Source organism: Melopsittacus undulatus, chromosome 2, assembly GCF_012275295.1.
Source record: "Melopsittacus undulatus isolate bMelUnd1 chromosome 2, bMelUnd1.mat.Z, whole genome shotgun sequence".
In the NCBI taxonomy this organism is placed as follows: Eukaryota; Metazoa; Chordata; class Aves; order Psittaciformes; family Psittaculidae; genus Melopsittacus; species Melopsittacus undulatus.
The window spans coordinates 93,529,964-93,555,165 of NC_047528.1; the positions used below are offsets into that span (position 1 = coordinate 93,529,964).

The 25,202-nt window shown below is 37.6% G+C and overlaps 1 protein-coding gene across 12 annotated transcripts in view; it reads left to right on the top strand.

Annotated features, from left to right (window-relative positions):
* Positions 1–25,202, top strand: part of GART (phosphoribosylglycinamide formyltransferase, phosphoribosylglycinamide synthetase, phosphoribosylaminoimidazole synthetase) — a 38,434-nt gene extending 13,232 nt beyond the window's left edge. For all 12 annotated transcript variants that reach the window (XM_034074228.1, XM_034074186.1, XM_034074201.1 and 9 more), the window contains 19 exons: positions 248–422; positions 1,359–1,470; positions 2,710–2,778; positions 4,721–4,846; positions 5,594–5,681; positions 6,102–6,187; positions 6,800–6,968; positions 7,560–7,791; positions 10,080–10,174; positions 11,154–11,263; positions 11,849–12,047; positions 14,606–14,854; positions 15,210–15,362; positions 16,492–16,695; positions 17,014–17,145; positions 17,762–17,892; positions 19,377–19,518; positions 22,491–22,606; positions 23,802–25,202. In XM_034074228.1, coding sequence (XP_033930119.1) covers positions 248–422; positions 1,359–1,470; positions 2,710–2,778; positions 4,721–4,846; positions 5,594–5,681; positions 6,102–6,187; positions 6,800–6,968; positions 7,560–7,791; positions 10,080–10,174; positions 11,154–11,263; positions 11,849–12,047; positions 14,606–14,854; positions 15,210–15,362; positions 16,492–16,695; positions 17,014–17,145; positions 17,762–17,892; positions 19,377–19,518; positions 22,491–22,606; positions 23,802–23,984 — 2,771 coding nt within the window. In that variant the 3' untranslated portion in view covers positions 23,985–25,202. The remainder of the gene's footprint in view (positions 1–247; positions 423–1,358; positions 1,471–2,709; positions 2,779–4,720; positions 4,847–5,593; positions 5,682–6,101; positions 6,188–6,799; positions 6,969–7,559; positions 7,792–10,079; positions 10,175–11,153; positions 11,264–11,848; positions 12,048–14,605; positions 14,855–15,209; positions 15,363–16,491; positions 16,696–17,013; positions 17,146–17,761; positions 17,893–19,376; positions 19,519–22,490; positions 22,607–23,801) is intronic.

The window sequence follows — 25,202 nt, forward strand, 5'->3', positions numbered from 1 at the left end:
AGGATAAATGACCATAGTTGATGTAGTTCTAGGACCTTATAACCTTGTACAATATTTATTGTAAGCAAAACGGAATGTCCAAAATTTATGGTAAGCAAAACAGGACACGTAGATAAAGATTATCTAAAACTAGCAGATGTTCAGGATGAGTTGTAGCTGAGTTAACTAGTAGCTAAGTAGAAGGACAGGGAGAAATCATTCAATTCTCATGGTGATTTATGAAACTTTTATGTGTTGTACTTTTTAGGGATTGTTGATGATTTGACAGCAGCTGGAGTAAGGTGTTTCGGTCCAACGGCAAAGGCAGCTCAGCTGGAGTCCAGTAAGAGCTTTACCAAAGCCTTTTTGGATCGTCACGAAATCCCAACTGCAAGATGGAAATCTTTTACTGATCCCAAAGCAGCATGTAGCTTTATTAACAGGTAAAATTCTTGTCATTTTAGAAATATTTCTTTTTACAGCAGTGTGCCAAGTATCCAAAGCAAACAATCAAATGATTACTAATATGAGTACTTTCAGCTGTGATAGAACATCTGTAAAGGTTTTAAAGGATAACAACACTAGCACATTGCAGTGATAATTAAATGGTCCTTATTTACTGCTCTAAATGAAAATAAAATTCAGTGTTCAGTTTACAAGAGAATATAGGACAAGTTTTGTTTTGTTTTTTTTTTTTTTCCAAACTGTCTACTGTGGAAGCCCAGCTTGCAGTCTGGCAGTCATTTGTTCTGCTTTCTTTGTACCTTTTTTCCACAAGTATAAATTCTGCATTGGAGACTTACTCAGCAAATGCTGTTCTGCTCTTCAGAATACAATTCAGGTGACCCAAATAATAATAATTTACAGCAATAAATTATTAAAAGAAAAACAACAGTAATGAAATTCAGTGGTGGAGAAAAAAAACAAGAAGCAGAAATCCTTCACAGGCATAGCATAATGAGAGAAGTCTAGTGTTTATCTGTGTGTAACTCAATATAATGTGAGTTATGGGTTGGTGGCTGGTGAGGTGTTGTATTCTCTTCACTTGTTATTTCCTTTATCATTATTATTTGTAGTAGTAGTAGCAGTAGTGATTTGTGTTATACCTTAGCTATTAAACTGTTCTTACCTCAACCCGTGGGGGCTACAATCTTTGGATTCTCCTTCCTAACTCTCCAGAAGTTGGGGGAGCAAGGGCGGGAGTGAGTGCACAATCTGTGCAGTTTGGTTTTAAACCACAACACTCAATAAGGTAAAATGTTGCTATGAAAACTTAGAAGTATTTTGATTTTTCATCTATTTGAAATGTTCAAAATGTCTACAAAATGTATTTGCAATACAGAGTGTTTATGTTGAATCTCTCTTCTGTGTCTTTGAAGTGCAAACTTCCCTGCTTTAGTTGTAAAAGCTAGTGGCCTGGCAGCTGGCAAAGGAGTAATCGTGGCTTCAAACAAGGAAGAAGCATGCAAAGCTGTTACTGAAATCATGCAGGTTAGTAGAAATGTCATGCACTAACTGGAGGAATTCTCGCACAAAATAAGTTGTTAACCACCAGAGCATCTCAGAGATATTCTTTATTTCTATGTAGTAGGAACCTGGCTAATAGGCATCAAATTTTTTATCCATTATGTGGACAACTAGGAAGCTTTGTCATATCTATTGCCTGAGGGAGGGTACTCTTTTAGGCATAGTTTAGGCTAAAATAGAATCATTCTTAAACAAAACCCACACTTACTTCCATATGGATTGCCTGTACCATTTGAGACTGCTGCAGTCAAACTCGTACTACAGTGCTGTAACACTAACACTGTAATTGACCTTGATCATGACAAGCAACATCAGCTTTAGGACTCCAGTCACACAGTACTTAAGCATGCAGTGAAATTCCAGAGGAATTATTTCAAGCAAAATATACATTTAGGTATGATATTTAACAACCACATTAAGACCATCAAAATCTGAAGAGATGCGAAACAAAGCGATTTTATCTGAAGAGCTAGGAATATAGAGATGGAAAATAAGATGCATACAGGTCAGGTCCTCAGCTGGTGTCAGCAGCACAGTGTCTTATAATGCAGTGGAGCTATCCTGATTCATAGATGTTATTTGACACTTGTATTTCAAGAGTTAGAATACAGATAGAGTCTGCACTCACATTTGGTTGTGTGTGTATGGTTATTGGACAAATAGATGTCTTAACAAGTGGCTCAGTGTCTTGAACAAAAAATGAAAAGTATGTCAGAGAGGCTTACTGATCCCCAAAATTACCTTGTCAGTGTGGGCTGGTTGTTTTTAATTGCCTGAATATGCAGTCAGTGTTTAAACATTGCATTGAAATATGAAAATATTGCCCTCTTCCAATGTATTCCATAGAAAGGCACTTTCTTGTAAAATAAAAGTTCAAATTATAGACTTGATAGTCATTGCTATTAGTCTCAGTATAGTGGGTAAAAGCTTCAGAAGCTAGAGCATGAGGAATTGCTCAGTAAGTCATAAATACCACCTGTAATTTAAAAACATTGACACATAAAATCTGCATTTATTTAGGAATAAACAGAAAAGAGGAGCAAAGATTTTACCATTTTTGACATAACCAGGGTGGAGAATGGATTAATAGTCTTAAAACTGTGCTACATCTTTCTTGCTGTGGTAGAAATATTTTTTCTTGTTACATTTTGAATAGTTTAAAATAACAAAAGCAAAACTAAACAGATTTTTGTTTTACTGTAGGATAAGACTTTTGGCACAGCTGGGGAAACCGTTGTTGTTGAAGAACTTCTTGAAGGAGAAGAAGTTTCTGTAAGTGTGCATCTCACTATAACATTTTGATTATACCTGTTCTAAACTATTTAGGAAATATTACATAGGTACCTACAGCAGGGATGTGTAGGATTTTATTACTTAAAACCAGTTATCTGTTTATAAATTTAAAGACAGCTGTGTTAAGAACCAAACATCCTTCAGTCTGTTGAAAAAATTAAAGATGACTCAAATAGTAATCAACTCTTGCCACATGAAAAAAGAATAGCAAACCTTAAAAATTCTGAGTGTCATTGAGCATGCAGTTATGTTAGTATTTCTGACAGCAAAGACAGCGTAAAATGTACCTTCCCTTCCACACTGCTACCTCTTCACTATAGTTTGCCTTTGATTCAGTTGTACAAGTTACCTCTTTGTGAAGCTACAATCTAAGGATCATTTTTCAAAATCAGCACCATGACCTTATGTGTTTTCTGTGTTCTGGTTTAAAGGCCAGTGCTATTTGAATCAGTATAACAGGATGGTGAAGTGCAGAGCAAGACAAGGAGTGATAGGGAGCAAAAGAGCATGGGGACTTCATTTAATCAGCTTTGCTGATGGAGGAAATATCTTGAACTGCATGATGAGGGAGCCATAAACTTTGGAGCAAGGGAACAATCAGCTCAAGACAGGCGCCTTCTGGATCCTTTTTAATGTGTTTCATTGGCCTAGATACTGCAATGTGGAAGTGCATCTGGAGACAAGGGACCCAGAAGGAAAGGCTGTTGAACATTTTGACAGTGTTGATTTACTCTACATATGCAGAATGGACATTTCCTTTATTTTAAACTAATTCAGCTCATTTGTTTATAAAAATATATCTGATGTGATTAGTGGAGTGTGAAAGAGAAAAGGAGAATTTAGAGCCTGTGTTTTGAGGTGTCAGAACAACTTGACACCTGCTTCACATAAAGTAGAACAGCCAAGTACCAGCTCAGGTTCCCAGCTCCTGGAGCTGGAGTTGACTTATGGTGATGTTATGCGCTTTCATCTTGAAGGTGGTGGTATTTATAAAGCAAGCAATCATCTCCAACTGTTGCCAGTCTTCACATAGTCTGTTTTCCTGCCCGATATGAAGAAATCAGATATGCAAGGCATCCTTACTCCTTCCTGGTTGGCTTGACCTATTTAGGAACTAGGGGGTTATCCGGATCTTCATTCTGTGGTGGAAAATATATAACACCCTTAATTAGTCCTTAAAATACTTACTGTAAATTAACACAATAATATAAGCATGCAGTTTAAAGGGGATTTTTTTCTGTGATAACTGACAGAAATATGAAAAACGTGCTGCTTGCTTTGGCTGTCAAAGTAATTCACCTTCCAAAAATTGTTAGTTTTTCATATATAAATATTTGGGCATTTTCAGGTTATGTAGGGAAGTCCTTGTTTGTTTTTTTAATTAGCATTCTAAAATGTTTTTGAGTACAGCTAGCAGTAGTCCAATCAATGAAGATCATCATTGAGGTTCAGAGGATTCCAGCAGGCTTGTTGTTATGAATATAAGGAAGGTAAAAGCATCTGCTATGTAAGTGATTTATAAATAATTCAAAATTAAATAGTTTTATCAAGGAACAGGAAATCTTGAAAGGAATGTCATGCTTTCCTTCCAGGGCAGGGAGGGGAGGAAGGTGAGGGAGGAAATAGCTTCTGTCAAGAGTATTTTAAATGTTTTTTTAACCTTTTTAGTATTTTCTTTCAGTACTGATGTTATGTTGTAATTTTTATGTGTTAAAGTAAAGGTAATTTTCACAGCAAGGTAGTAAAAAATGAGGCACTTCTTCCTGAGGGGAAAGGAAAACATTCAGAATATAGTTTGTTTTGTCAGGGAGACAGAATTTACACTTTCAAATATCTATTGCAACACTGAAAATCAAATGTACTTTCTGTGCTTTAATTTTAATCATACACTGGAGTTTTAATTATTCTCCTTGTTATCTAGTGCTTATGTTTCACTGATGGCGTCACAGTTGCTTCCATGCCTCCAGCCCAGGACCACAAGAGATTAATGGATGGAGATGAAGGCCCTAATACTGGAGGGATGGGAGCTTATTCCCCAGCACCTCAGGTAAAAATGTACTGATAAGGAGATGCTCCTCTACAGCTGTGCTACAGCTCTAGCATGGAAAGCATGTGTGAATTTTTAGTTCCACATGATGCACAGGAGGAAGTGGGAAGGTGGATACGTTATTTCTGTAACTTTATATTTTGATTTTGATTTTTTTTCATTGTTATGGAATACTGAACCAGGTGCTTAAAACCACATTTTTATCTTGTGCTGAGCTAAGCTAATGATGAGTTTTAGTTGTGGTTTAAGGTAGTTTGGCAAGGAACTTCTATTTGCAAAAGGACTTACTTTGTTTTCTCTTAACCTGTGTCATGGCCAGTGAAGGCAGGGGTAGGGTATTTTTTTTAAAAAAAGGGGGGTGTTTATTATTCTATAAAATTATTAATTTTGTTTATTGAATAAAATGTGTTCATTGATCATTGTACTTTCCAGCTGATTTGTCTTTGGGACACCTTATCTAAATTCCAATCTGTGCAAATAGTTTATTCCAGTGAAGCCAGGCTGACTGTGTACACATATAGATCTAAACATGGAAAAGTGTCTGAAAATATGCAAATGATTGTTTTAATGCTGTTGTCTGAGGACAGAGAAAGAAATACTAGTTTTCTACGACAAGCTAATATGAAACACTTTGGAGAAAGCAGGACACCAAGTATTCTGCTTGGTTCTTATAAACACTAGCCATCAGAGTAGGAAAACTCATGCACTTTCTTTTTTACAAACACTTTTCTAATCCTATTTTATTAGATATCTAAAGATTTACTGCAGAAAATAAGAGATACTGTTCTTCAAAAAACTGTTGATGGCATGAGGAAAGAAGGTGTCCCCTATTTTGGTATGTACAAAAGTTTGGGGGTTTTAATCATAAAGAGAAAGAACTTCTGGTATTTTTTTTTACTTTATCCTCTTCATAGGCCTAACTCACCCTGTAAGTTAAGGTAAATAACTTTGGTTTATTTGGAAACTGGGTTTGGTATCAGTGGCTTGATTTAGTGACCATCGAAATCAATGGATATAATTTTATTAATGGTGGATAATTGTCAAGTAAGGAAGAACAGAGAGGAAAACATTTGAAAATAAGCTGCAAAATGGTAACCACAACTGTTTCTGCCTGATTTCTTTTTAACACTTCTCAAGTGTCAGCATCCTACCTTTAAATAAGTACAGGTGTCATTCTTTTTAATGCTATTACAAATACAAAACATATGACCTATGCAGTTGCTTAGATGGCTTTTTATGTAATTTTTTATTTTAGGTGTGCTTTATGCTGGGTTAATGCTTACCAAAGATGGACCTAAAGTTCTCGAGTTTAACTGCAGATTTGGTGACCCAGAATGTCAGGTGAGTTATTGCGTAGGTAGATACAGTTTGGCATTATGGGAGTAAAAAAGTCTGTTGCCATCTACTATTATTCTTACCTAACTTTCAGATGAACAGTTAGCTGATTGAGATTTTAAATATTTGGTTTGTTTACTCAAGACAGAAGGTCTGTTAAGAAATTGTTCCATTCCAGAAAAGATTTCAGCAGGCTATACTCAAAGATGGGTTTTACAAGGGTAAGCTTGAGTGAAACTCAGCACTTCCATATCTTTTCTCAAATGGACTTGAATTCTTTTTTTACTCTATTAGAAGTGAACACTTCTTTTCCCCAGTCCCTGTTAATAACTGGAATAAACCACTTCATTGTAATTCTTCAGAGCAAATAGGGTTCTTTGTTGTCTACTTTTTCTCCTCTGTATGTAGCAGATCTTTTACTCCCTGAAATTGCCTTCAAGGAATAGTATTTTTAAAGGTACACAGATTATGCACATTGTGTATATATGTGTGTAAGTACACCATACAAACATATTTAATGTTATCTTGACAGTTTCATTAGTATTTTTAAAAGGTCAGTGAGAGAAAATGTAACAATTTATATTGTTATCTTGAATTTGCTGATCTCTATTGTTGTAGGTAATTCTTCCACTATTGAAAAGTGATTTGTATGAAGTCATGCAAGCAGTTATCAATAAAAGGTTGTCTAGTTCCATGCCAGTGTGGCTTGAAGATGGTGCAGCTGTGACGGTGGTCATGGCTAGCGAAGGGTATCCAGGAACATATCCCAAGGGTTTGGAAATAACAGGTAAATGTAATAGGAGAAACCGCAGAAGTTTGACTTCTCTCCTGCTCTCTCTCCATTCTCTCTTTTGGTGGATAAAGGTGAATCAGTGTAACACAGGCACATAGAAACTATAGGTCTTGTGGCTATGGTTCAGGAAAAGATGACTGAGTTTTCACACATCAATTGTTGTTAATGCACCCATCATATTTTTGATTCTCTACACTATATTATTAAGTTCTCTAGCGTTTCTTTCATATGTGTTACAGTAAAGTAGTTCTGGACTGATCACTGATTCTTACATAATGATGTTGGTATGTTCTGTGTTTTGTATGTCAGTGAAATATAAAATCCAGCTGGAATTAGATGTTGTATGCAGATGTCTCAGCTAACTACCTCTTTCTTTGTCTCTGAGCATATAAGTAGCAGACCTGTCTCTCCACAAAATGTAGATTTTGCAAATTTATTCCTATTTTCCAACACAATCACACTGAATTCAGTTGTGGTTTCTAGACATAGTCAATAAGTGCTGAATATCTATTAATTTGTAATTTAATAGAGGATATTCTAATAGATTTATTTTTCTGCTTTTATTTTCTTAAACAACCATCGCAGGACTTTCTAAGGCTAAGCAGCTAGGACTGGAGGTGTTCCATGCAGGCACAGCCCTGAAGGATGGCAGAGTGGTGACTAGTGGAGGAAGAGTCCTTACAGTAACTGCTATTAAAGAAGATCTTATGACAGCACTGCAAGAAGCCAACAAGGGAGTTGCAGCTATACACTTCAGGGGTGCCATTTATAGAAAGGACATTGGTTATCGGGGTATAGCTTTCCTGACACAATCCAGGTAGATATTTGAAATATTTGAAATGCAAATAAGTGGTGTAAAAGGGATTTAAAGGCCTCGCTAGTTTACATTAATAAACTGATGTTGATACTATATATAAATCTAGAGAAGTTTTAACTACCGTCTTTGTAAGCAATCTAAGAGGAGCAACCAAGGGAGGAACACACTTCTTGATGGCTCTGTCATCCATGTTCTCATTCTCCCATATCTGAGTTCAGCTACAGTGACAAGCATGTAGGATTAACTCATTTTCACCTAATATGAAGTGTATCTGCCTGCCTATGCTTCAATAAGCTCAAAACACAAGTTTTGATAGTAGAGTGTTTTTTAGTCTATGAAGTATATTAGTAAGAGTTCCATTTTTACTGCCAGTGTATACTGATTAGTATATTGTAAAATTATCATCAATAAACTTACTAAATGAGCAAGGGTGTTTGTATTTAGTCTTCTTTCTCTCTCAAGTGCTGTGCATCTTTTGAGAAATTTTTGTGAAAATATGTGATATTTGTATTGTAGTAGAAAAAAAATCAGTGTGTAAGGCGAGACAAGAAGGTTCTTTAATGAGCTGTTCTCTAAAACACTGAGTTCATGGGCCATAGCCAGCAAGTTTCTTGACTGGAGTGCCTATGTGCTCAGGGGATCCCTAACTTACCAAGGGGACTCCTGGAAGCTGTGTATAGTCAATGCTTGTTTCGCTGTCCTTGATTCTGCACCAACTTTTGCTCAGACATCCTAAAATTGAAAGAACAGACAGGCATATTTCATTTGGACTCTGTGTTGCACATAGTTATGGAAGAGTGATGGTTGGGTCTATACAGCTGGGGATGCACCTCCTCTTGGCAGTTTTGCAGGATCAAGTCCTATGCATTTCACTTTGTGGAAAAATCCGGAATATTTATTTAATAACAATATTCAAGAAAATTAAACAAAGTTAAAGATTTATTTGAAGAATCAAAGTATATACCATGCCTTTAAAACTAAGGTGAAAATATGGTGAATATCTATTGTGTCCAGACTAAAAGGGGCTGACTTTGGTCACTTGTTATTGCAGGCTAGTATTTCCTTGAGTCTTATTCACAGACTGAACAGCTACTTCTGAAAGTTGTTTTTATCTTGCAAATCATTGAACTGTGATATGTACAAATACCATTGTATTTTCCTGGTAGTAGCGCTCTTCAGCCAGTTGTTTGTTGTATTTGTCGTTGGTAATCAATAGTGTGTTTCACCCTTTGAATTTAAACTTAATACTGAATCACATCATAGAACTAAAATCAGTATAAACCTGGAACAAGGATGCACCACATAGCCTGGTTCGTTCCACTTGACAGTGTAGAAATAACAGTTTCTTAACTGGAGTGAGATACGTGTGATACAAGTAAGAATTAAGTCATTATACTCACTATCTCCAAAATGAAAACATTCTTCCGTAAATATGGGAGGGTCTTAATGTCCCAGTCAATCATATGGACAGACAAATGACATGTAACATTTTGTACTGTTTTTTTTGTTGTATGGCTGTGAGAAAGAAACACCTGAAGTTTACAGACATTTTTCTGTATTGTTCTAATGGTCCTTAAGAGTTTAGGTCTTTTTAAATAAACTTTAAAATATATACTTTAAGAGAAAGTCCATTTAAGTAAAAAAGAGGTGTGGTTGGTTTTGTGGTAGTATCATTTCAGGTGATAAAGAGGCAGGTTACAGTTGTAAAACTCCCAAAGTATCATAGGGGACTATTGATTTGTGTGATACTTCTGTGTTGAAAAGCTAACTTGCTTTAATCCTGCAGGGTGCTGAGGTGTTCTGATTTAGCAGTGCATTTTTGCATGCATTGGCTTAGTATTTGACTGGATAGAGTATGATACTGATGCTCCTGTGTTGTCTTTAAGATATCTGGAACTATTTGAATACTGCTTATGGCAGATTTTCTGTGGTGGAGACCCATGAAGTTTTGTGTCTTTGGTATAATACTTCCTATCTTCCTATCTTTGGTGTAATACTTCCTATCTTTGGTATAATACTTCCTGCTTCAGGCCAGGTTCCAAACAGCAAGAAGATTAACCTTTGAGATGTTGAACCTGCCTGAAATGAGTGCTGCAATACTTAGAAATCATTTTCTATGAGCCTGGTTACTGTACAAGCAGGAAAATAATGGTACTTGACAACAGAATAGGATTCTGAATGGTTCATCCCTTTTGTGATGCAATGATGTAAAGAAATAAATATTATTTTAAAATATGTTTATGAATTTAGTAATCAATTGTTGTAACATTATTTTTAACTTCTTCCAGAGGCCTGACTTACAAAAACAGTGGAGTAGACATTGCAGCAGGGAATACTTTGGTTCAGAAAATTAAACCGCTAGCTTCAGCTACATCAAGGTCAGGTAAGACTTGTGCCTTCTAGTCCTGTCTCAGTCAGCTCATGGCAATGAGGCTTATAATTTGATCTTGATACAAATGCTCATATTTATGTGTTCTGTGTCTTGCTAGATTACACAAGAAATATCTGGGGTAAGCAAATGCTGGTGATTTCTTCAAAATGTGCTTCATTAAGTTTACAGATTTTATTCAAAAAATGATTCTAAATTACATGTCCTGAGTGTCATGATATTAGGAATCTCTCAGGCATATCTTGCTCTAGGAAGTCCCTTGCAATTCTTTTGATAGATGTAAAATATCATTCACTTATGAAATAAACATTTTACTTCAAATTAACTGAGAACCTTCAGATAACATCAGTATACATAGAAAAATACAGACACATGCACACACACTAGTACAACTAGTGATTTCTCAGCATTCATAGTATTTTCTCCTCATGTTTGTTTCACTCTTACGATTTAGCCAGTTATAGTTTCAAGGCTACTGTGCTTACCTATCACAACCAGGCTTAGGAACAAGGAGTCTTAATATATTGTAAGTAGCAGTATTAACAAAGAGATAAGAAATTTCAGTTGGAAAATGTCTAGATACCATCCTTTCCCAGGAAGCAGTGGGCTTCAATCTGTTACTACAACTTCTTTTTGTTTGTTTTTTGTTTGGTTTGGTTTGTTGTTTGGGGTTTTTTTTGGGTTTTGTTTGTTTGGTTTTGTCCATAAAAATACTAAGTGCAAGGGTGAAATATATCAGTCATAGTAATTATTGAATGTTCAATCACAAAGTTTTGCATTGCCTTAGGTAATGAAGAAAAAAGACAAAGCAAACATAAAATTAGGAGCTCCTGTGTCTCTATGAAGAGGGTCTAAATGTCAGAGAAAAGATTCCTGTTGACAAAGCAAAGTCATGTTGACAAACTTATGTTGGGGATCATGGAGAAAGCCATGAAAGTAAAAATTTACTATTTTCATGTTTTCTGGCTGGCAGGCTGCAATGCGGAGCTTGGAGGGTTTGCTGGCCTCTTTGATTTGAAAGCAGCTGGTTACAAAGATCCTATCTTGGTATCTGGAACTGATGGTGTTGGCACAAAACTCAAGGTAATGTGAAAATCCATGTAAAGTAAGGAAAAAAGCACAGAATGGAAAATGTTTCCACAGAAAATGCCAGCTGTCTTTTAGAAACACCTATTTGTCTTTTTGAAAAGGGTATAAAAAATGAAATTGCCCTCTTTCAGGCAAAATAATTAAATATACCTTTAGCTTATGGCATGTAAATAGCCATACTTGAAATTATGCTTAAAATAACTCATTTTTAATATTAAGTACAGAACTGGGGACTCCATTTCATTAAGTTAGAGTTTCCATCCTCAAAAAGGTTACTTGTGAGGAAAAACATCTAATTATATAGTTGCTATTGTGTTTACGCAGACTGCAAAGAAACCCTTTCCAGCCCAGTCCCCTTCCATACAGTGCCTTTTGTACTTGCTAATTAAGAAAGTGATACTTCCCAAAATGAAATTTTAGGAGAGGCTCAAAGCAAGGATAAGAAATGAAGCTGCTTCTCATAAAGCATCGGGAGGAACAGCATGTTTTTGATCCTCTTCCACTGCAGACTCTCTGCTTGCATTTCAGTTTCTCAAAGCTAACCAACGGGTTCTTTTTCTCTCTCAATGTGTTTTGCAGATTGCACAAGTGTGTAAGAAACATGACACCATAGGTCAAGACCTGGTTGCCATGTGTGTGAATGACATCTTGGCTCAAGGAGCAGAGCCCCTCTTCTTCCTTGACTATTTTGCCTGTGGCAGACTTGACGTGGAAATAGCTCAGGGTGTCATTGCAGGAATAGCTGAAGCTTGCAAAAAAGCAGGATGTGCACTTTTAGGTATGAACATGCTTCTTTGAAGGATGTGAAAAATCTGATGCAATACATTTATAATGGTTTTTAATGTGTTTGTTTTCCTACTCTACTGAAAAATCTGAGAGGAGTGAAAACAAACCCCACAGTGTCATACGTTTTTGCTGTCAGTGCTGTCAGAGAAGTTGATCTCCACTGGAAAGCAACAGTACTCCATGCAAATGTTGCCATTAGCTCAGGAAGTTGCATACAAACTTTCTTATTAGTATCTTTTCATTTAACTTTATAACAATAACAGCTATCTAGAAAACTAATCATTCATGTATTTTTAACCTCTGTATTTTTCAAGTAAATTTTAAAACATACCAAATAAGCTTTTCTATCCTTTATCCTAAAGGAAATCCTCAAGTTTTCCATTAGAAACAAGGTTTATATGTGTTACTGTGCATGCACCTGTACCTATGTGTATACATATTATCTTTTGCACCTCTTGTCTGATTTTAACCATATTTAATAGGAAAGGTAGAGATCTTACAGCTGTTTGTTCCCACAAGCTTTGTAAAACTAGAAGGCCCAAGATTGTCCTTATGAATGCAACAAAAGTTTTGGCTGGAGCTCATTACTTAAGACACAGACATTAACCACAAGACAGAAACATAAAAGAAAACAGGTTTCACTAGTTACGAAACTAACAGAAAAATTCTTTGTCTGCTGAAGATTAGTTTCACCAAGATGAGCATATTCCAATATGTTAATTTCAAATTTAAATATTCTCCTTTTCAACACTATAATATAAGTACTCAAGACATTTTACTAAAACATGTGTATGTATTCTGGTATACAGTAATCTAGTTATCTATGAAAATGATACAATATTTCTCTTCTTGAATCTTAAACATACAGCTTCAACACTGTTCAGCTCAATAATAAGTATTTCTAGGTCAGTCAAAAATACATTCTTTTGTATAAGGCTTTAGTTTACAAAAGGAGTACAATGTGGGGTTAAATTTTGGAGTAATAAACCCAGAAAGTTCTGTTTCCTCACATAATTTTTGTTTTTCCCTCTTTTTGTATAAAACCAGACATAGAGGATTGCCATGATTTTTCAAATATTACCTTTAATTTGGGACTAAAACAGACAGTTCAAGTGTCTTACATTAGGTACCACTTTATAATTTGTAATACAGTAATTTTGTCCTTTTTTTCTAATTCTTTAAGAAAGTTAGTAACAAAAGCCCTTTGTAAGTGGGAGTGTGTCATTTTGAGGTAGTTTACAAGCTTTAAACAAGAGTCTATTTATGTTCTGGTCTAATTTCTTCTGCATGAACTGTTAGTCAGCTTTATATTTTTCTTAAGGTGTTCTCTCAGTTTACCCAGTATAATCAAACCATTCATACTTTAGCATAAGTACATGTTATGTGAAATCTTGGTATGAAATTGCTTACTGAAATGTCAGGATTCTATTTCCAGTTGTATGACTTTAAGACTACAAAGGGCTTTAGATGTTTTAAATTTATTACCAGAGAACAATTTCTTAAGATTGTAAATGAGTTAGCAAATATATTTTTGTGCTAATATAAAAATAAGTCCACTGAACTTATAAATAAAGCAACCATGATTTGTTCTCCAAATTTCTGGCACTCTTGGAAAAGAAGGGACAGAGATGATGCAGTAACTCTGAACCTAAGGGGAAAATGGTTTTCTGTAGCCTGGAGCATTGAAATAATGTTCAGTTTGGGCTCTAGCTTCACCCATTCATTTAACTGTGCACACACACAGCCTGTCTTTGTATAATAACATCTCATACAAGTCTCATTTGAAATATATTCCTAAATTCCTACCTTGCATTTCTGCAATAACTGAATATTCAACTCGGCCACCTTAAGCTTGTCAGACCACTTGATAGCAAGGTACTGAAAGGCTTATCTACATGCTTCATTTTGCACAATTGTTATTAAATACAGATTTAAACAGATGTATCTAAGCAAATGTACTTTGATTTTAAAGTTGGTTATAACAATGTTATTTAGAAACCTGGAAAAGCTTCCAGAGAATCTGGTATTGAGCAATGCCAATCACTGAGCACAAGTGCAGCTTCCACCATCACTCATGTAAATTTGGAGCCCAAATAGTGATAGTGATGGCCAGGTTGTGGGCAGGAGTGGCAAGCAAGATAGCACTGTGTTCAAAAGTTTTGTGAAGGCAAGTGGGACTTCACAGTTATGTTGTTCCCTTGATGTCCTTGTATGAATTTCTTGTGTTACTTGTATCTTGTAGGCTTGACATGGAGAATATTAAACCTGACAGAAATTTGGAAATATGAAAGACTAAATATATGGTTTGATTTTAAATTGTATTGGATTGATTTGCATTCACAAGAGTGAGAGAAGAAACATTCTTTCCTGATTTGGTATTGCTTGGTCAGTTGAAGGGCCTGTGACAAGCATGTTTTTAATTATTTTTAATGTTTGTTAATGTAATTAAAAAATTACTCTGTCAATGCCTTATTAATTTAAAAGTGAAAAATTGCAGGCCTACCAGTCCCATCGGTTTTACAACATCCCCTTTTTTTTTGTTTCCCACAGGAGGAGAAACTGCTGAAATGCCAGGCATGTATCCACCCGGAGAGTATGACCTGGCTGGCTTTGCTGTTGGTGCAGTGGAGCGAGGGCAGATGCTGCCTCAGCTGGAGAGAATCACTGATGGAGATGTGGTCATTGGAGTAGCTTCTTCAGGGGTTCACAGCAATGGATACAGCCTTGTAAGGAAGATTGTGGAAAAATCATCATTTGATTTCTCTTCTCCGGTTGATGTCTCTGGTTATCAGACATTAGGTACCATTTACCATGCAGTTTCTTGCATTCATAATGTAAACTTCTGAACATGCAAATATCACAATTGTTTTATCTGTGCTTTTGCTTTTGTAAGTTTTCTAAAGCACTAAAAAAATGCTCTTTAGCATGTTTTCATCTTCTTTTTTCCCTTGAATCACATATGCAGGAAAGAAATTAAAGGAGGGGGATAAATAACTATTCATATGCAAAACAAGTAGAACATTGTGGTTCTGTCTGTGATACAATGCTCATTGGTTTCCAGCAAATTAATATTTTGAGATTTTCTCAGTTGTATATTGATTAACACTTCTTTCTGTGCTGTAACTGGTCTTCTTTCACCCTTTTTCATCTATAGGAGATCTCTTGTTAACCCCAACGAAAATCTACAGTAAGACTCTGTTGCCTGTCCTCCGCTCAGGCCATGTGAAAGCCTATGCTCACATCACTGGAGGGGGCTTGCTGGAAAATATCCCCAGAGTTCTCCCAGAGTCCTTTGGTGTTGTTTTAGGTGAGATAAAAAGAAAAGCTATGGAAGCATCCTCATGTTAAATATGGATTGATGTGGAAGCCTGTGCAGTAGGGCCATGTCAGCTGACTTGTGCTGTAAGAGCTAGACTTGCCTCTCTAGAAATGTTTGCTTTTTTCTTCACTGTTGCTGAATTTCTCCTTGTGTCTGAATCAGAGCCAGTCAAAACACTTTGTAGTCTTTAGACTGCTGCCCACTGAATTCACTTCCCTTGGTGGTGCTTCGGATTGGATTTTATCCATACTTGTAAAAACAAAACAACTTTAAAAGCAATCCAAAGTGAGCTGTCACAATTTGCAATAATATACAGAATTATTGCTAATTAAATGATAATCATGAAGTCTTGAATTAGCATTCAGATACGATCACTAGCTCAAGTACATCTCTTGCTATTTGACATACCATAATTAATCCTCACCACAATCTCATCAGGTGTGGTAGAAAGTGTATTTCACTTACAAAGTGTAGTACAGAAAGGTAGATGACTTACTGTAGGCTATGCAGTGTTCACTGTGTTGTAAAATAAAATAAGGGAACCAATATTGACTTTTGTGCCCAGAACCGCATGTAAATCATTATTCCATTTTCCCATCATGGGCATTGGTATATGTAAATGGAGATAATGCAATTTTAAAAATAACACAAGAAAGAAACTTAGTGTCTTTGGAGTTCCTTTGCAGTAGCTTGTCCAGAAGCATTTCTCATGCTGTTGTAAATCATCTTTACCTGGTCAGATTTATGGGCAATATGAGAGTTTTGTGAAAGCTTTAAAGCTACTGTTCTGGTGCAATAGTTTCTCTAGAAGCAGGGGTGTAATCTTCAAGACAAGGATTTTCCAAAGAATGCTTCAGAGTCCACTTTGAATTATTGTTTAGTGGATTGCAGCAGAGCAATATGATTATTTTCTTCCCAGATACTTCTTTCCTAGTTCAGTAAGGAAGGAAAAACAAAATCCTGTTTCTGTGCATAGAAGCCGATTTCACTCAAGCTAATGCTGCTGTGGGACTTCGTGCTTTTCACACAGATCTTGCCTCTCAGTACTCTAATACTTTTAGTATTTGTCCATTAGTAGTGAATTCCACTCTTCATTTGTATTTTCAATTCTCTTCAGATGCTCTTACTTGGAAGATTCCTGAAATCTTTTGCTGGCTCCATAAAGAAGGGAACCTCTCTGAGGAAGAAATGACTCGGACATTTAATTGTGGCATCGGTGCTGTCTTGGTAGTTCAGAAGGAGCTGGCTCAGCAGGTCCTCAAGGACATAGAGAGACATGAGGCAGCGTGGCTGATCGGGAAAGTTGTCTCCCTTCAAAAAGGTTATTACATTTTTATTTTCCTTAAAAAATGCAGAGCTTAGTTCCTTAGCTGGTGAGTCTTCATGGTGGTTAGCTGAAAATCTCTTGATTGACAACTCCATGGCTTTTTGCACAAGGTATTAAAATGACAGCCCTCATGACCTCAGTCTTAGTCCATGGAACACGTGATTAGCAATGTCAGATGTCACCATAACTATAAATAAATTATGAGGAGTAAAGCTGTGCCATTAATCTCTTCTCATGGGTGCTTTCCTCCTCTCTGTTTCTCCCTTTATTTATGCATTGCTTTATTTGGTTTTTTTTTCCTCTTGTGTTCAGGCTCTGCCCATGTTAAAGTCCATAACCTGCTTCGAGCCTTGCAGGCAAATAGGTCATTGTCTCTGCGCAGCCATATCCAAGGCAAAATCCCTACAAAGAAAGTGAAGGTTGCTGTCCTTATCTCTGGAACAGGTGAGAGTTATATTCTTCAGTACAGTGTAAAACAGACTATTGAAAGCAGAACTTGATCTTAGATGTAAAATCTTGTAAGTCCTTCAGTTCTCCATGGAGGTTCTGATAGGCTTCTAGCAGGCTTTCAGTAACAGACAGGATAGGTTTGGCTCATGGATTAATTTCAGTCACAAACAGAATGATCTTTAACCTCTGCTGCAAGCTCATTTGAATTACATCTGTGTTCATTTTATCTACAGACTCTGCATATCTCCACATCCAAGCAATGACTGCACTGTAGGAATAACAACATTATTCCACAAATAGATCAGAATTTCTTCTTGCCAGATAGGCACCGTTAGGGTTTCCGGTATTGTCACTTGCTAAGGGGTAGACCATCATTTCAATTCCATAAATTATAGTTTGCAAATTTAATTGCTAGTAAAAGCCCTATAGCCTCCAGCTGTCAAATTCAGCCTCCAGTAATATCAATTAAAAAAGGATTATTGTTAACGTCAGTGATTTTTGGATTGTGTCTCACCCACATTGCTGCTTATTTTAAACCTCTTCTGGCTCTTAACTATATTTATTCTCCAGGAACATCTTTAATATTCATTAATTATTTTGTCACTTACAGGCACAAATCTGGAAGCCCTTATAAGCAGCACAAAGAAACCCACCAGTTTTGCGCAAATAGTTCTTGTTGTTTCTAACAAAGCTGGTGTGGAGGGGTTAAGGAGAGCTGAGAGAGCTGGTATTTCTACAAGGGTAAGTGTTTCTCATCTTTTTAAAACTAGCCATCATTATCTCTGACTATAGTGGGAAGGCACTGTGACATAACAAGTTTTACTGGGGTAAAAGATGGTTTGATAGGAAGACTTAGCTTTTCTTTTTCAATCTGTCATGAATTTATGCCCTTGAACAAACTTTCTCCTTCTCAGAGATACTGCCAGCAATCCTGATGGTTTTGGGAGCAGTCGATATTAAGCAGATGCAAAACTGTCAGAGTTAAGAGTTTAAACTTTACCACGTATTTACATGCATTTACACTGAAGTAACAAGCTATTTAATCCAAATTTAATTTTAAAATTACATGCTAAACAGACATGGTAGTTCATTTGACTGAAACAGAGATGTCAAATGCAGTAGGACTTTCCACTGACTCATTGGGCATTGCTTCAGGCTCTTCAGTATTAATGCAAAACAAACTGCATTTCCCTTAGTGTCACTGAATCCAGTGCTGCCTTGCTTTGCTCTTTTTTCAGTCATTTGTATTACAAATGTGAAATGCTACTGTTCTAACTTAGCATTTTACAGGCACTTCTCACAGCTATGGGCACAGGGAAGAGCTGTGCTTAATGCAAGCTTTGTTGTTAACTTTAACAGTAGCAGGATCTGAACATCAGCCTTGCTGTTATTTGGGAGTACCCAAGGATCATAAGTAAAATATGTCCATGATGTGCAGGGAACAAACATATAATGAGGAAAAAAATACAGTCTGGGAGGGCTGATGGTATCAATGGTTAAGATGGAAAATGATGAAACAGAGGCATTGAGGAATATGTTGTGCCAGAACTGGGTAGTTCTGCCCAGTGTTGAGCTGGTCTCTATTTCCAGTGCTCTCTACCACCTTCTCAGCTAACCAGTTCTGGTGCTTCAAAACTATTGTGGTAAATCTGGTAGGCATTAACAGATACTTTTGTTTTAAAGACTGTGGATGTTTTAAGTTACATAGCACTGCCTTCTTCCTGCTTATACTAGGAGATGTGTCCTGGATGAAAAACATGTAACTCGAGAACATTGACCTTATGCAGTAGGGGCTATTTTATGAGTTGTAATTAGCCTTTCTGTCAAGGTTTTGTGATAAAATTTTTAGCAAGGTTCAGCTGCTTAAAACTCAGAGGCCTTAAATTGAATGAAATACTTGTAAGACTTTAGGTTGTCTTAATGACCTACATTTGTAAGTTGTTAAATCGTGTCAGAATGCTGGGGCCTACAGCTGTGGGCCTAATAAGACCAAATTCATGTTTATTCTGGTGATTGCTCTTTGTGAACAGGAATAAAGATTGCATGTTTGCCTGTGAGCTGCATGCATTTATGAAATCTTCTTGCTGTGCATGTGCACCCAACTTGAGCCACACGTGGATATTTTATTTGGGTTTTATTATTCCAGGCTACCATTTGATTGTGCTCTTAGGACTAGATTAAACTAACACCATGTCCCTATTTCTGTGTCTTTTGGGTTATCACAGGTTATTGACCATAAATTGTATGAAAGTCGCACTGAATTTGATAGTGCTGTTGACAAAGTCCTTGAAGAATTCTCAGTTGAACTGATCTGTCTGGCTGGATTTATGAGAATACTGTCAGGTCCTTTTGTCAAAAAATGGGAAGGTAAGCACAGCATAGTACTATATGCATGTTTTTAATAAAAGTAATTTTATATCTTATTCCCGGGAAGAAGAAAATGGGAAAAATATAGAGATGGGACCATACTAATTCTGGGTTTGCAGGAAACTAGACTCTTCCCATCTTGTAAGGAAAAGAATAAGAAAGAGAAAGGCAGTATTTTCCCCCTTCCCTCTGTCATTTCTGCAGAGATTTAAGGAAGCCAAGGGCAAGTGAAGATCTTGTAGTCTTTGATTTATTAGAAAATGTTTAAAAATAAGGTTGTGAAGGCTTTAGATCTCCACAAACATGAGGTGCAGGGCAAATTGTTGCCTAAGCAGGTGTTGATCAAGAAGACATGAGCATTCACACACTGAGAATTCCTTCCCCTAACAGATGAGCTGCATGTAAAAACGCAGAACTGGGCAGTAACATGCAGATCCTGTTAACAAGACCTTGCCAGTCCTCTGGTCAGACATCCAAGGAGCTGTCTGAATCCAAGAGTGGTATGTTTCACAGGCACATTGAGCTCTTGTTGGCCCAACATGTTTACAGTGTCTCCATTCTGGTCATCTTTTACAGTTTTTCCAGGGCTTTGTTACAGGCTGGTAACACCTCTGGTTACTTCAGTGGCTGCTCTCCCTCCCTCAGTTGTTACATTCCTCATCTTATGTCTGTTTCTTTCAGGGAGCCCTGAATCAGGCAAACAGCTGCTCTTTTCATTGTTTGCTCTGCTTTCGGTTCAGCCAGGGTTACTTAAACTAATTCTTGCTCATACCAGTTAATTGCAGGCTGGTCAGCCTATACATTGGGTGGCCTTATTGTTCACAGGGTGACTTTTGTTTCCCCTGGGTGTGTCTGTGATACAGACCTTTTACACCTGAACTACTTTTCACACCTCTCTTTAAAACCAGTGGAGCAAACCAGGCATTCCTAGGAGGCACTTCATTTTATGCTAAAGCTGTCAGCTAAAGTTAGTCAGATGAATTGTTTTTGTTTCTTCCCATTCATTATGGAGTCCAGAAGACGTAAGTCTGTGCTGTAGACAGCTGTAGTTGGAAGAGAGGAATTCCTCGCTACAGGAGATGTGTTTTGAGTATCTGTGGAGGATGGAAAAGAACTTTTTCTAGTGCCAAGATCTTGTAAATAAAGGGTGGGTTTAGTTCCCTCTGATTTAGGAATGGAGCATGATGATGGCCCTGCACAGTGAAGGATTTGCATTATAAATATGACTGGCCTGAGACCAAAAGAGAAGACTTGCTTCAGTATAGAACGGTTAACACTTTTTAAATGCCCAGCACTGAACTGAGCTTGAAAATAGACACCTGTGTGAGCTCTGACCAAGAGTATGCTTCAGTTGAGTCGTAGGTGTGAGCTCAGAGTTGAGCTCAGGGATCTGTGCCAGCTACCTGGAACCTGCTATAAAACTCTGACCCAGACGTGTCTAGGCACTGACTGCCCTGTATTGTCTACAAGTAATCAATTCTTGTTGCAGCTTTCTTAGAAGCTGTTGCTTTTTCTTTCACTCACAGTCACAAGGACATTGAGTGTGAAGTTACCTATGAAACTTTCTGGCTTAATGGCTCAGAAATGTTAATTTTCAATATTAACACAAATGACAGATTAAAAAACAAAACAAAACCAAGCAAACAGAAACCCACATTCCTTTAGAGCAGTTTCTGATGCTATTGTAATAAGAAAGTGGGGAAACCCAAGACAAAAGGGCAGAGCGTTGTTTTCAGCCTACTATCCCCAATACTTTTTTACTTGAGCAGCAGGCAGGGAGACACTGATGCTCAAAAAGGGGCATTTTAGAGATAAAAACCACATTTGAGATATTGTTGAAGATCAGCCAATACATTTGCCTCTTTTAAGTTGCACAGTCCCATCTGGGGATGGTTTCACATGGTGCTGCCAGGAATGGCCTTCCCTTCACATTACAAAATCATAAGCCTCTATTTCAGTACACTGCTGCCTCCGCCAGCATCTGTCAGCTCTGTCTCGCTGCTTGGCATTTAGGTGGTGTTCAATGAATCCCAATGACATACAGTCTTCCTAAGCAGGAGGCATGCAGAGACGGTGTGGGCGAAGCATTCTGTGGTATAAATAGTATTGATGGCCACTTTTTTTTATCCTGTAAAGGTTTGTACTGTATCTAAGATCTGGGGCTGTTAAGCATCTTTTGAGTTCACTCTGCTCCACAATGGGCAGGAGGAGTTATCACAGACTATTAGGAGCAAACAGGGGAAGTCTGCAAGAAGAAAGGTGGTTTTCTCATGGTTTAACGTGGTTTTGCATTGCTACAGTGGTGAGACCCTGAGGTCATGAGCAGCCACTCTCCCTTACTTTACAGCTAAGTGGGAACACAGGCATATGCTTCCTCTTCTAAAGCAAATGTAAGGTACATGCTTCCTGGGGACATAACCATGATTGCGTCTGGCTGAGCATTAGAGGTTACATTATCAATTTCAAGAGTCCCCTGCCAACTTTCCACATGGAAATCAGTAGTGACAGAGAGATGCTTTTCAGAAGGGCAGAGAGAACGCTCTTGTATGAGCAGCTGTTGTCTTTCATTAAGCCAAAACAGGTGTGGAGGAAAAGTCCAGGCTAAAGAATTTTTGCCATGTCATGGGGCATTTGTTACATCATTTGAAACTGCACGGAGTTTCTAAGAAAGAGGATTGTGATCAAAGCAGAGAAGAACAAGGTGCTGAGGGAAAGAGCAGCTACATCAAAACTCTATTAGTCACTGGAGTAATGTGCTTTAGCCATGCAATTGATTGTAACTGATTGCTGAAACAGTGAGACATTCTGAAATGCTTTGGTTGGTTGTCTGTCAGTATCATTATAATGAAGTGTATGCAGAAGGTGTGAAAAATCTTCACTAATGTCGTTTGTTCTTCTGCTGATTATGGTACTTTGAACACTCTGGTAAGGCTGAATTTGAAAAGGCAATGACCTTGCTTATAATTTTCCAGGAAAAATACTGAACATCCACCCATCTCTGCTGCCTTCTTTTAAGGGTGCAAATGCCCACAAATTGGTGTTACAGGCTGGAGTGCGGGTCACAGGCTGCACTGTACACTTTGTAGCTGTAAGTACTTCCTTCTCCTTCCCTTTGTAATTCCTTGGTCTTAAGATTTTCACCTCGAAGCTTGCTTGGAACACCTTTATACCATCACCTTTGCTTACCTTTGCTCCTTTGTTCTTTCATAACATATAGACAATATAGAGCTTTAGTTTGCCATCCCTGGAGAAGGAACTGGAAATTAAGAGTTTATACAGGAGTTTAGGCTTTACCTAAGCTAACTTCTTCCCTAAGCATCCCATTGCTTCCTACCAGCAGCAGTTGGAGTGGGGGTACTAGTTCATATAAGGCTTTGGCTAACCCCAAATCTGTATTACTACACAGTACTAACTTCTTAGATTTTATTGTAGAACCTTCCTGATTCATTGCTTTTAATAGATAAAAAGAGAACTCAACAACCAACAATGCTGGGAATGGCATGAGAAGCTTTGATTTGTTGAGAAGTAATCCAGTGTTTGTGGCAACGGAGAAAAACCTCACAATTTCTGTTAGAAGCTAAGAAAACAAAAGCCAGGGATGACTCCACTTGGAAGATGAACATTTTTGTCACCTCAGGGTGCATTTTTTCCATGTTCAGTTCTCAGGGTTGACAGTAACTAGTCTCCCCCTCTTCACTGCATTCTTCAGATTATCCTCTTCTTTTCCACTGCTCCTGACATCTGTTCTCATGATTTTTCCTTTCTCTTGGAAAAGGAGACAGAAACTATTTTCCAGAGAGAAGGAAAAACTGCATTCCTTTCTCCATGATACAACTCAGGGTTTCTTCTGTGTGTGGCAATGTACCGAGAAACAATAACACAGCAGCAGGGATCTGCCTCATTAGCATGCAGAAGAAAGACCTGCGGTGTCCTCTACTCTGGCTTTGTGCCATGGCTTGGCTAATTCGCTCTTCTGAATTGAAATGTCATCATTTGGTCCAATTTAGCCTATCATGTCCCAAGTTAGCATGGTTTTTGTTCTTTTCTGTAGCAGAGATGTTACTTGATGGTGTTCTGCTTACCTCCTCTTTTTCTGTGAACACTACACTTCTGTCAGTGCCTTGCAGGCCGATGTGAGTGCCAGCATCTTTTTTGCACTCCTCACATGAGCCCAAATTCATGTTTCCTGTAATAGTGTAATGATAAACAGATCCCCAAGGCAGCTGGGTTACATTTGTTGTCCTCTTTCAACCACATAGACTTCTTGGCTATTGCTTTTACAGGAGGAAGTTGATGCTGGAGCAATCATTTTCCAAGAGGCAGTTCCAGTTAAGGTTGGTGACACAGTGGAGACCCTGTCTGAAAGGGTGAAGGAGGCTGAGCACCGAGCCTTCCCTGCTGCCCTGCAGCTTGTTGCCAGTGGGGCTGTGCAGGTTGGAGAAGCCGGCAAGATCTACTGGAAGTAGGAGCATCACGTCCGCCAGTGTCCTTAGCTGGGGCAGCTGGATGCCTTAATTGATAGAAACAGAAGTCACAGACTAGTAACACGGACGCTGCATTCTCTTCACATAGTGTTTTCAACATAGAGTTTACCATGTCATGTTCTCACTCAAATGAATAGAGATTCAAAGGAAAATCTGGAGAAAGCCACAAGTGGGAATATTGAGGAAGGGGGCTGTTCTCAGTAGTTTCACTGATGGCTCTGTTACATGTTTCCTAAGTATAATCACTTTATTTGCCATCATTTGGGCTCTCAATCAATTTCTTGACAAACAAAAAACCCATTCTCTTGGTTACAGAGAGATCTGAGCATCTCTCAGGTTGACTTGGGAACATCAGTATTACTGTCTAACAGACCATATGGGCTATAACAGAGGACCCTCTTCTCATGTGCTGTGGAGTGTTTGTGGGGAAAAGTAATGGAAATGTGAGAGACAGCTAAAGGCAAAAACTTTACTCATAAAAATCTCTAGCCAAAACAAGAACTGTCCTCCCAAAACACTAAGTATTCCTGCAGGTAATAAAATTGACTTTTTCCCATATAGTTTCTATTTCAATGTTGGTAGATTTTGTCTGGCCTAGGTTCTGGAAATAGCCCGTAATTTCAGGCTTTGGACCTGCTGTCAGGTGCTGAATAGACTTAAATGTCCAATGACTATTTGCCCTTGAGCCATCCCCATGTGAATCCACATACAAATTTGCATCAGAGATTTATTCAGAGACAACATTTTGGCTTTTTTTCTTTTTAACAAGCAGACAGAGGGTTAGGACTAGATACAGAATGTGTTCTGGCTTGTGAGACATGCTTCAGCAATTCTGCTGAAGTTAAGTGCCTTTATTCTTGGACCAGTATTTTCAATTGAAATATTGATGGATTTTCACTGATGGAAACAATAAGGGTTTTGAACAGCTCAATTCTGGTGAAAAAGCACCTGGTTTTTTTTTGATATTTTAATATTAGTTGTAGAAACATTTAAATATATTTACTAAAGTAATCTGTTTTCCCCCATACAATCCAGAAGCATCTGACTGAAGCTGATTATGTATGTTTCAGAGCTCTCCTTTAATACAGAGAAAGCTAATTTGTGTTCTGTGCACTGAAGTCCTTATGGTACTTCCATGTTAACATAATCTCAATTTGGATTTGAAATCATGTTTAATAAAGTTAAAAGTTTAAGCATCAA